Source organism: Sarcophilus harrisii, chromosome 2 (genome assembly GCF_902635505.1).
Source record: "Sarcophilus harrisii chromosome 2, mSarHar1.11, whole genome shotgun sequence".
Lineage (NCBI taxonomy): Eukaryota > Metazoa > Chordata > Mammalia > Dasyuromorphia > Dasyuridae > Sarcophilus > Sarcophilus harrisii.
In genome coordinates, this window is record NC_045427.1 from 125,961,243 (window position 1) to 125,974,393 (window position 13,151).

General features: G+C 33.4%; 1 protein-coding gene across 1 annotated transcript in view; it reads left to right on the forward strand.

The window, feature by feature from the left end:
- The window catches only part of ADAM9 (ADAM metallopeptidase domain 9), a 91,593-nt gene that overhangs the window by 62,773 nt on the left and 15,669 nt on the right, over nucleotides 1–13,151 (forward strand). The window contains exons 16-17 of the mRNA XM_031950730.1: nucleotides 9,128–9,314; nucleotides 9,415–9,495. Coding sequence (XP_031806590.1) covers nucleotides 9,128–9,314; nucleotides 9,415–9,495 — 268 coding nt within the window. The remainder of the gene's footprint in view (nucleotides 1–9,127; nucleotides 9,315–9,414; nucleotides 9,496–13,151) is intronic.

The following is a 13,151-nucleotide window of genomic DNA, read 5'->3' on the forward strand; positions in this document are numbered from 1 at the left end:
AACTCATTAGCTTGATATACTTCTGCCTCTTAATTTTGACAGCTAACAATCATGGTGACAAAAAAAGGTGATTCCGCCAATGAATGATTGGACTACAATCATCATGTAGAAAAACAGCTATTACTAAAGCAGGTTGCAAGAAGCTGAGGAGTACAGTGGATATTGTGCTGAGCCTGGACTCAGGAAGACTTAATCTTCCTGAATTCAAATCTGGCTTCACCTAGTTGCTAGCTCTGTAACTGAATAAGTTACTTCATCCTGTTTTCCTCTGTTTCCTCCTCTGTAAAATGAGGTGGAGAAAGAAATGTTAACTCACTTCAATATCTTTGCCAATAAAACCCCCAAATAGGTTTACAAAGAATTAGATGTAACTGAAATGAATGAACAACAATATGGTCCCATACTTTCTATCTGAAAAGTCTCTCACCACTGCACCACCAGCTCTGGAAGGGGAATCTAAATGAATGAAGTTCTATTTAAGAGGTATTTTGGGCTAATAGTCATGTAGGATTATGGGATCTGGACAATCAATGCTAATTCCAGGGTCTCCTCTAGAGGAAATGGTTACAGGACAAAAAAGAACAACAAAAAAACCCAAATCAAAACATTGGTACTTTGAAGTGTTAAGTGTTTTATTTGTGTTGCATTGAGTACATTTACATTGTTTGTTTTATAACTTGATAAATCCAAACTGACTTTTCCCTGTGACTTGATTAGGCAAAGAACAAAGGGTTTAAAGAGTAAGAACTTTTCTACAGAACTTTCAAAGCTTTCAGAAAGATATACTTTCTCTTTGTGTTTCTCTGTCCAAGATAAGAAGGTACTTTTTTCCTGGTCTATAGAAATTTATAGCATCATAAACTAATTGGATACTAAACTTATGACTAAAATACAATTTTTTTACTCTAATGTCCAAATTCTGGTTTGATTGGTTTTTTTTTTTTTTAAAAGGAAATATAAGAATAAAACTTTATGGAAGTTAGGCCTTTTTTACTTAGGCCTTTTTTTTTTTTTTTTTTTTTTTTTTTTTTTAATCAATCTTTTCCTGGAGAGTGGCAGATTTATGATTTTAGGGTAAAGGAGGGAAGTGATTTTACTGACAATAAAAGAAGAAAAAAAAAAACCTGACGCTAACTTGAAATTATCACTGAGGTCCAAAAGTTGGAGAGGGGAATTTACAGTCTGTAGTTTAAATTTAACTAGAACTTAATGAAAAAAAGAGAAAGGCATAATTAAATCAGGGAGTAACTTGAAAACAAGTAAAATTTTATTGTGAGAATGTTTTTATGTTACCATGGTATTTTGCTCTGTGAAAAGTCACCGAAAAGAAATTACAATAGACCATATATTTGTAAACTCTTAAAAACCCCTCTTCCCTCAAAAGTAAAATTATTGCAATTAATTATTGTGTAATAAAAGCTTTTGCAAAACAGCAAAGGAGAAATTCAGTTGAGTGGAATGAAGATTAATTTCTACAAATGGTCCTGGGATATGACTGGAAATTAAGATGAGCGGAATTAAGAAAGTAATAAAGATTTTGGATTAGAATGTGATAGAAAACAAGAAAGGTACGCTGGAAAGACTTTAATCAAAGTCCACTGGAAGGATATAAAATAAGAAAGAGAAGACTTAAGCTAGTAGGCAAGAGAGGAGAATTGTTAAGGTTAATTTTCATTGACTGGGAATGGAGTATTTGAAATTAAAAGATCTAGAATTTTAGAAAGAAGTTTAACAAAGTTTAGGAAAATTGCTATGTTATGTAGATCCAGATGTGATTGAATTTATTTCAGTCTTATTTTAAGTAAGATGCCTTTTATTAGTGTAATGGAGGGGAATTTTTGTCCTCTAAATGAGTAAATTATTGGATCAAAATTATACTGGTTTTAAATGCAGTCAATACAGAATATCAAAACTGATGAGTGAAATGATCTATGTGAAAAAATTTGGAGATACATTCAATTGAATTGATGTTATTTGACCAGCAATAAGTTTTATTCATGTTTTAAATATGTAATGTTATATATGTTATTGTGTTTTTTAAATTTACTGTGAATTTTGGGAAATTATTGTATATAAAATAGTATAAAGAGGATAATACAGTTATATCACTTTTGTTGTTGTTCTTCTTCAGTCATTTCAGTTATGTCCAACTCTTTGTGATCCCATTTGGGATTTTCTTGGCAAAGATATTGGGATGGTTTGCCATTTTCTTATCTAGCTCATCTGAACTAGAGGACATTGAGGCAAACAGAATTAAGTGACTTGTCCAAGGTCAGACAGCTAAGTGTCTGAAGCCATATTCAAAGTCAGGAAGATGTGTCTTCCTGATTTCAGGTCCAGCACTCTACTCACTATGCATTTAGCTAATTCTCATTTGCATCATTAGAAAATTTAACTCCTCTTGAAATGGATGCTGTGCAGTTATTAATTACTTGAGGCTGTTGTCAAAATGCTAAAACCTGTCAACTCTTTTGTTGGACATATTTTGCTTTAAAAGGAAGAATGATAATTATACTGTGTATGTATATGATCAAAATTATCTTTTTTGCATTTCATAGCTCTCTATCTCTTATTTGGTCATGAATTCTTCCCTTCACCATAGATCTGACAGGTAAACTTTTTCCTTGCTCTGAACTGGTTTTTTACCACATGAACTAATTACTGGCAGACCAGTCTTAATAGATTTTGTCAGCTTTTACTAAATTATTAACTCATCACTACCAAGTTTTCTCAACATTATGTAGATAATCTTTACAAGTGAGCTGGCCAGGAGGTAGTTACAAATCTGCCCTGGTAATAGGACACATAAGATCATTTTTTTTGGCCAACCTTCCAAGGTCCATTACTTGCCCCTTATGAAACCTAGTAGTGCTATTATTTACTGGGTGAATCCTCTTGGAAATGTGAACCACATTTGTTCAATCATGAATCATAACACCTGCCTGGCCATAAAAGCATAGCTTCCAAGACCCTTGTCTAGATACAGAAGGATAGTGGGTTCTTTTGGTGTCATTTTTTCGAAATGACTGAAGAGGACATGCATAGACATTAGAGAGAAGTATAGAACCTATGTGCTAGACACCTGCAAGAATATATTACTGACACTGCCAGAGGACCTGACACACCAAAAGCTAGACCTATAGAGTATTTCTTCACCCTATTGTTATTTTGCTTGTTTTATTAGTTTTGTGTGCATTATCTATTCTGTAAGCTGTGTAATTTTTCTATTCAGAAAGATACCATTTAGGGAATTATCTTTAAAAAAAATTTGTGAGACTTTAAATAATTCAAAGGGGGAAAATTGAAACCTAAAACTTTGTATGACTATAATAGAATATGGAAGTAAGGGGAAATAATTTATTCTGACTTGGAAGGTTGCAAAACAGTAAGGAAGCAATGGAGTTGCTGATAAATTGCAGGATTGTACAGGATGTTTTTAAAAACAGAATATTTTCAGGATTACAAAAAGGACTTGCATCAATATTATGTCCACTAGGGAACAATGTTTGGTAAAGAGAAGAAGCCAGAGTTGTTTGATTAAGATTATAAAAACTGAAGTGATTTAGGAGGATTTTGTGGTCTCATGAAGGACACTTGCATGTGTGTATTCAGGCTACTGAATGTGACAGTCAATAAACTTCTCATTAACTTGAGAAAATTTCTGCTTCCTGATTTTGCCAGCCAATATATGTCAACAAACCAAATCAAGGACACTGAAAAAACATGGCTTTTTAGAATATTTCCATAGACTTTTAGTCTAGATCTGTGATTTTATGAGGAGAAAAGCTAATAGTGAGATTCTTTCATCCACTGCTTCATCATTTTCTGCAATTCATCATTTTTTGGAATTGTCTTGGTGTACTGAAAGGTTGAGTGACTTACACCCTCAGTGTCAGATGTTTTGACCCCAGATCTTAGCAACTCTGAGTCTGACTCTATATCACTCCTGCGAATTACCTAAAGTAGTAACATCTAGTGTGGAATATTCATTTTGCCATTAGATGGTGGTAGTGCTCTATTCTTGTTCTTCAAGAACTTATTCTTTACTCTGGTCCCTAGACAGACTTTTGTGTACTTTAAAAAAATTTTTTTCTAGCTTAACTGCTGTTTTCCTTTGCTCATTTACTGTTTTGTTAATGTGATTTTCTGCTCTCTTCTTTTTAATCAGATTAGCTAAGGTGTTACTAATTTTATTAGTCTTTTCAAAGAACCAGTTTTTGTTCTATTTATCATTTCTAGGAAGTTTTTGTTGTTGTTTCCAATTTATCTCTTTCCCCTCAAGTTTTTATTGTCTTTCCTTTTATGTTTATTTTAGATGGCTTTGTTTGATGGCATCTTACTTTTTTAATGCCTGTTCAAACCATTAATCCCTTTACTTTCAATTTTCCTTCTGAGGAATGCTTTATCTGCATCCCAGAGATTTCGATATCTTGTTTTACTGTGATCATTTTCTTTTACATAGTAACTATTTGTTTCAATTATTTGTTCTTAATATTTACAATTTAATTGGTAAGTCTCTTTTTGGATCTTTGTCTCTGTGATCCCTGAATCAGTTTTTATTTTATTTTTTTATTTTTTTTTTAATAGCCTTTTATTTACAGGATATATACATGGGTAACTTTACAGCATTAACAATTGCCAAACCTCTTGTTCCAATTTTTCACCTCTTACCCCCCCACCTCCTCCCTTAGATGGCAGGATGACCAGTAGATGTTAAATATATTAAAATATAAATTAGATACACAATAAGTATACATGACCAAAACGTTATTTTGCTGTACAAAAAGAATCAGACTCTGAAATATTGTACAATTAGCTTGTGAAGGAAATCAAAAATGCAGGTGTGCATAAATATAGGGATTGGGAATTCAATGTAATGGTTTTTAGTCATCTCCCAGAGTTCTTTTTCTGGGCATAGCTAGTTCAGTTCATTACTGCTCCATTAGAAATGATTTGGTTGATCTCGTTGCTGAGGATGGCCTGGTCCATCAGAACTGGTCATCATATAGTATTGTTGTTGAAGTATATAATGATCTCCTGGTCCTGCTCATTTCACTCAGCATCAGTTCGTGTAAGTCTCTCCAGGCCTTTCTGAAATTATCCTGTTGGTCATTTCTTACAGAACAGTAATATTCCATAATATTCATATACCACAATTTATTCAGCCATTCTCCAACTGAGGGACACACATTCAGTTTCCAGTTTTTAGCCACTAGGAAAAGGGCTGCCACAAACATTCGTGCACATACAGGTCCCTTTCCCTTCTTTATAATCTCTTTGGGATATAATCCCAGTAGTAACACTGCTGGATCAAAGGGTATGCACAATTTGATAATCAGTTTTTATTTTTATTGTATTATGGTCTATACTATTTCTATCCTTTTACTTTTATTTGCAATATCTCCGTGACATGGTACAATGATAGCTTTTTACATATGGTGTTAAAAATAAGGATTTTTTGTTGTTCCATTTAGAAAATGCAGAACTCTTTTAGCTAGCCAATTATTTCAGTTCCATATTTTTCTTATCATTGATAGATGTTAAAATTTTGTCTCACAATTGTGTTGCTATGTCTTATTGAAGTTCAGATGTTTCCTTTGTGAATGTGAATAGTAAAGCATTTAGAATGTCTAAAGTTTATTACTAATATTAATAGATTGTCTGTAATTCTTTTCAGTATAATACAATTTCCTTGGTTTTTTTTTTTAATGTTTTTGCTTTGATAGCATGATGGTAACTTCTATTTTATAGTCACCTGATACATAGAGAATTGTTTTTTCCATCCCCTTAGTTTTATTTTGTGTTTGTCTTTGTTTTTAAAATGTATTTCTTGTATACTTTGTTTTCTTATCCAATTTATCATTCTTTTTTCATTTTATTAGATTATCTGATCCACTCACACTTAAAGTTATGAGAGTGAGGTTTATATTTCCCTCCATCTGTCTCTAAAAGTGTTTTTTTTCCCTTCAGAATTAAGAATTTTTTTTCTTTTTTGCTAAAAACATAGTGTTTTTGTTCCTTCGGTTACTTTAATTTTTCTAAAGTGGACCTGTTTCCATTTGCTCTCCTCTCCTCACCCTGATATCTCTTATCATTTGTTACCCCTTTACCTTTAGGAGTTTGTTTATTAATTCCTTTTGTTCATGCTATGTGGCTATATATTTCTCCTGCTTCCTTTTCTTCTCAGCCAAGTATTTTCTTCATTTCTCTCATCTCCTTCAGCCAGTTCTGTTTTCAAAAAGGATTTCTCTTAACTGTTTTCATTATCCATATTTTTTTTCCTCTTTACTCTTGATGCTCATTCTCTGATTTCATGACCTGTTGTGATTATCTAATTTTTCTCTTTTCACTGTGTTCACCATACTATCAAAGTATCCACTCTAGGTTTTCCCTTCTAGCTGCTTTTTGCCATGGCCTTATAAGACGTACCTTATGAATTCTCCCTTTCCATTGTGCCTCACTGTTAGAACAATCCTTATTCTTGCAAGGGTCAGAGAGGACAGTGGCCCATGGGAGAGAACCCTTTACTCTCCCCTCTTATTGGCCTTTTTTCCTATCCTTGATGGGAAATCTCTTCCCTTTATCTATATTCTCCCATTCCTCCAATCTTCCAATTCCTTTAAGGGATTCCAGTCAACCCTCTCTCCCCAAGTAAACTATTGAAGCACCAGCCTCGCCCCCCCCCCCCCCCCCAAAAAAAAAATAAACATCATCCTATGTAAGGTTCTCATCTCCTTTCACTTCTAGGAACATTCATCTTCTATCTACAAAGTAAGGTTTTCCCATCCTCTCTTCATGTACTCCCCTGTACTTTTTTCTCTTTCTGAGTCTTGTTCAGATATTTATTGGTTCAGGTTACCTCTGACGTCACTTCCATTCCAGATTCTGTGATTTTACTGATATTTCTTTACATTTTGTAGATTTGCAGACTTTTTTGAGCCTGAAGGAACTTGAGATGGTTAAGCTTTTTTGACTTTTTTTTAGAAGAAAGAAGCATAGATAAGTTACTATTCTTGTACCAGTGATATTTTATGTGTGGAAGATAGAGCTGATGTTTTTCTACAGTATAGTGCCTACAGAAAAGTATGTGTATTTCTGTATTTGGATTAATTATCTTGGTTAAGCTGTCATATGTGATACAGAGGAAGGACTTTTCCCCATTCTCTGGTATCTAGGAGCCTCAGCTATGTGATCAGGAGAGATGACACTCGCCTTTGTTCCCTTCTTGGAGTTCCAGGTAGGCAAGGGAAGAAATAAAATGTCCAGTTTATTGTTGCCTTGGAATGGAGAGATCTCAAGAAGCTTTGAAAGCCAACATTTAAAAACAGAACATTTTTTATCTTTCTTCCCAAGCCCATTCCTCTCCTAAAATTCCCAGATTCTAACAAGAACATCCCCATCTTTTCAATCATCCAGGTTCTCAACCTCTCTGTGTCCATGATCCTTCATTTTCCTATCCACTCATTTCCCACATTTTATTGTTTCTATTTCTACAAAATATTTTTCATGTCCCCTTCTTTCCAGTAGCGCAGCTAAATTGCTCCATAGTGCACACTAGAATTAGGGAGATTCATCTTGAGTTCAAATCTGGCCTATGACATTTACTAGCAATGTGACTCAGGAGAAACCGTTTAATCTTTTGTGTCTCAGTTTTCTTATCTGTAAAATGAGCTGAAGAAAAAAGTGACAAAACACTCCAATATCTTTGCTAAGAAAGCCCCAAATGAAGTCACAGAGATTCTAACAAGACTCAACTTCTTGTCACTCACACAGCCACCCTCTAGTTAAGGCCGTTGTCATCTCTTTTCAGCACTATTGTAATAGCTTCCCAATTCGTCTCAGAGCGTGAGGTCTCTCTTCATTCCAATTCATTTTCCTCATAGCTGTTAAGAGTAATTTTTGTAATGGAAAAGTCTGACCATGTCATTACCTTATTAATAATATTTAGTGGCTTCCTCATCTTTTGGATCAAATAAATTCTCTGGTATTTAATGCCCTTCACAAACAGGGCCTAACCAGCTTTCCAGTTTTATTACATATTACTCTTCCAATTAGAAGGCTATACTGACTTTCTTACTGTACCTCAAACAAGACATTTTGTTTCTTGACTTTGTATTTGTGTAGTGCTGAACCCCATGGCTAGAATGCATTCTCTTTTCATCCTGGCCCCTTATAATCCTTAATTTTCTTCAGATCTCAGTTCAAACAGCACTTTCATATCATTATATCAGTTTATCAGTTAACATTTATTAAGTACCTACTGGGTCTGAGCACCATGCTTTGGAGATACAAAAGAGGTAAAAGACAGCCTTTGCCCTCAAAGAGCTTACAGAAAACAAGCAAACATATATGTTTGAACAAGCTATTTACAAAGAAATAATTAGCAGAGGGAGGACACTATAATTAAGAGGAGTTTGGAAAGACTTCCTGTAGAAGATGGAATTTTAGTTGGGATTTGAAGAAATCTGTGTAAGTTATTGGTACCTTTAGAAAAAGTAGATTTGGTGAAATGATAAAATTGGAATCTGGATTGAAGAGATTAGGAAGTGAATGAGAAGAGAGAAAGAAAGTACAGGCACTTATCATAGAAAGCCTTCTCAAGAAGTTTGGCTATTAAAAGTAGAAGAGATAGTGAACATTATTAGTTAGTGGGGATGGAAGGATCATGTAAATTTTTTGAGGATGGGGAGACATAGGTATGTTTCTAGGCAGAAGGGAAAGATTCCGTCATCAAAGAGAGATGACAGATAAGAAATAAAATGTGGGTCATGGAGCAGTCTGTTGGGGAAGACATGAATCTTTTGTTGCTCTCCTAATTACTAATGTCTTTCCTTCTTTGTACACGTTGACTACCCCAGAAAAATAACAATTTCCTTGAGTATATAAACTGTTCCACTTTTATGTCTGTATCCTTAGTACTTAATATCATGTAGTAGTTGCTTAATGCTAATGATTAAAAATATTTTGTTCCCTCTTCGGAATTGTGGTGTTGAGAATGCTATTTTCTAAAAGGTCTTAGAGCTGCCACTCCTATCATTTGTATATATATCTATACAGACATGCTAATTGAATATCATATATAAATATATATATATATATATACATAATATAATTGTTCCTTTTGTAGGAATGCTTTGTGTGGAAAGCTTCAGTGTGAAAATGTGCTAGGTATGCTGTCTGTGTTTGGGATTGTCCCTGCAGTCATTCATACTAAATTTGGGGGCACTACATGTTCAGGTGTGGATTTCCAATTAGGATCAGATGTGCCTGATCCTGGCATGGTGAATGAAGGCACAAAATGTGATGATGGAAAGGTAATCCAAAAAATTTCATTTATTAAGTGGACTCTTGGATGCTTTTAAACAATTGAATATTTCTTTGAACTAAAAATGCTTTTCTTTTTTTTTTTTAAAGATCTGTAGAAATTTCCAATGTGTAAGTGCCTCTGTTCTGAACTATGACTGTGATATAGAGAAAAAATGCAATGGACGAGGGGTAAGTAATAAAAAATGTAAAATTTGCTTTTTTATATGTTTGACTTTTATAAGAGAATTATGAATAGTGATATTGCAGGTTAAATGTGAGCTTATTTTTTTCTGATCACTTTTTATTAATTTACTGTTTTGGTTCATAGAGAGGTTTTCTTCAATATAAGTCTCATTTCAAAGATGAAATAATATCTTTGAATAGATTACAATCTATAGGTATGCAAACATATGTCAAAAAATGCCATTTTTAAAAAGATCTAGAATTTCATTGATACAGATTCTCCCTCCCAATGACACTGATACTGCTTCATGTCTTAGGAAATGATTTAATGAGTTGGTGGGCCAAAAAAACTTTGTCCTTTTGATCAGTGTCTGTAGGTCAAGTATACTAAAAAAAGGATTCCAGGAAATTACCTGGAAATGAAAACATAATATGGGAGGATTTTTATTTCTTTTTTAACTCAAGTAAAAAAATGTTTTATTCTTTTTTTTATCATTGTTCTCTAAATTGTTCTTTCTTGGTATACAGTTGTAGTTTACCCTTAATTTTTATACCGTCCAGATTTGGGTAAAAACATGTTAAGAAGTAAAATAGGATTTTAGTATCTCTCAAAGAGTTTCTTTTTTTAAAAACAGGATATAAATTTATATAAATTGAATTCTTTTTCATTTTCATATCTGGTACCACATTTTAGGAAAAGCATTGATAATCTGGGTGTTTTTTTTCACTTTTTACCAACTTTGGTGGTAAAATATTGGGAAAGAGAAGGAGGAGGACTTATAATTAAAGAGAGATTCAAAAGTAAATTGAGTATTGGTTGTCAAGGTGCTAAGCATGTGAGCAAAAGTCTACAGGGGAGTTGGCCCTAAAGACTACTTTAGAACTAAGGAACTTGTTTCTAGAAGGTACAGCTATTGGGAATGTTTTCAGTAACCTAGTAGAATTTATGATGATTTCCTGCCATGTAACAGTAATAGAAAACAATTATTAACTTTGCTCAATGTATAGATTAGTCTTCTTCCAAGAAAATAAGATGAAAAAGTTGGTATCATTTTCTAGATTATTGGGAGAATGAGTAGTTCTGTTAAAAAAGAAAACAGAACAACTCAGTGTAGAAATAAAAAAAGAGAAAGATCTGAGGAGAAAGAAGTACATCCTCATATGTGTCCAAACTAAAGACAGCTGGAGAGGGAGAAAAGAGAATAAGGGCCCCTGAATACTGGGAACATGGTGACAGATAAGATTCTTTTTTTAATTGAATAAAGAGAAGGACCTTCTTAGACAAAAATATCTGTCTTTCCTCCAAAGATCAACATGATGAATCCATAAGTCTTTTCAAGTAAGATCATCCATGAAGGGTCACAGGAAGAAGAGAAAATAGTGATGGCTTGGCACTTTGTGTTAAGGGATCTGAAGAAGCTAGTTATTGACCTGTTATTGACAACAATAGAGAGATCTGCTAATTTCCTGGGACATGGGTCTAGGACATGACAGAGAAACTCTAAACACTTTTCAAATTTGATAATTGCTACCCAATTCTCATGCTTCACGAGACCACAAAGGAATCTAGGAAGTATTGGTAAGAATTATGAAATATTGAGAAAAAAACAGAAACACCTTTGAAATATAAGATAGAACTACTATCCATAAAAAGAGTTCCAAAGAAGTGTACTTTGGGGAAGCATATAGTTGAATAGAAAATGGTGGATAACTTCCTAGAGCAAAATTTGAATTTCTTTATTATGATTTAAAATATAGACATGATAGGTTTTTAATCAGGGGTAGAAAGTACCCAGCAAGATTGATATTTGTTTAGAAAAATTAAGCAAGGACAAGTGGTCGAGTATCAAAAAAAAGTGTGGTAGATCAGGTTCCTGTAAGAATAATATCAAGAATGTGGAAGCTTAGAATGGGTTAAAGCTGGTAAGAAAAATAAAGGACCACAAAAAGTGTCATTTGTTTTTATTTTTGCTCTTTTTTATCCTTATTATGGTTTGATGTTAATTTAGAAGGAAATCTCTAATGGAGTATGTCAGGAATTTGTGTTTTATTTTGTTCTATTCAGTAATTTGGATATAAAGTTGTAGATGACATGCTTGTCAAATTTGCAGCTAACACAAAGCTTGGGAAGGATATTTAATATTAGATGAGAGTTAAAATCCAAAAAGATCTTGATGAGCTAGATCTTTGTAGTAAATTACATTTGTAGCTTTTTTCTCATAAGAGTCCTCATCTTCTCATGGTATTTCCTTGGTTTCTGCTATATTTCCAGATTCATTTTTATGTTTTTCTGATGTTATTGCTGATTTTCTACTTAATTTTTTGTCCTTTTTTAACTTTTAAATTAAATTAATTTTTTTCAGTTAACAAAAACCAATTTTTCTTTCTCTCTCATTTTCTTATCCTCATTGAAAAGGAAAAAAAGAAAAACTTAAAAAAGTATATCTTGTCAAGCAAAACAAATTCACACATTGGCCATGTCCTCCCCCTCCCTGCCAAAAGGTCTCATTTCATTACCTCTCTCTCAGGAGGTGGGTAGCATGCTTTACCATTGTTCTTCTTGAATATAGTTGATAACTAGGTTGATCAGAATTAAATCTTTTGTAGTTGTTTCTTTTCACAGTGCTGTTTTTGTATACTTTGTTTTCCTGGCTATTCCTTCAGAATACATCAGTTCATGTAAATTTTCCCAGATTTTAAGGAATCTATCCTTTTAATCATTCCTTAGGTTATAGTAGTACTCCATTATATTGATATACTATGACTTGCTCTTAGATTTCAATTCTTTGCCACTACAAAAAGAGTTGCTCTAAATATTTTTGAACATATGGCACCTTTTTCTCTTTCTTTGATTTGCTTATCTCCTCTTCCTTTATCTTCCTAAAGAAGAGACTTAAAGTCTCACTCACTTTGTGGGAACAATAAGAAACCCTAAGAATATGAATGTCAGGTAAAGTCAAAGTTATTTGTAGGGACAGATCTGACAGATTAGTGCAAAGTAATATAAATTTTAGAAAACTAATACATTATAAACATAGAAAAAAAATTTAAGTGCTTATTATGTACCAATGTCCTGTGTTGAAATTACAAAAACAAAAGCAAAGATAATTGCTGATCCCAGAGAGCTTATGTTGTACTAATGAAAGAATCACATCTAGAAATAGTCAGGGAATGATATTTTGGTTTGCAAAATAAAAATTGATACACTCATGAGCAGCAGTTGTAAAACTGATTTGATTATGATTCTAGAGCTGAAAAGCTAGGCATTCTGTATATTTGTTTGGGGTTGTGGAAGTGGAAAATGGCACTGAGGTTGGCAAAATTGCAAGGTTGCTGTCAAGTTGATCAATAGAGTAAAGCTTGATTATATCTGGCTTATCTTGGTGAGCCCAGTTAGATACTGACCACTTGGGACATCAGAGTCTCAGGACCAGAATCCCAGAGAAGAAAGCGTTAAAAAGGTTAAGTCCTGTAACCTAGAATGTAGGCCTCAACAAAAAAAAGTAATGTAAATGTGGAATATCTTTAGTTAGAGTATCAAAATGGTTAAAAGTGAGTTTATAGAATGGGGTGAACATAGAGAGGGTTCAGACCTCTACCTGTGATTTTTATTGATGTAGGTGTGGCATCAAATTCAAATTTCCATAGACTGCATTTTGATT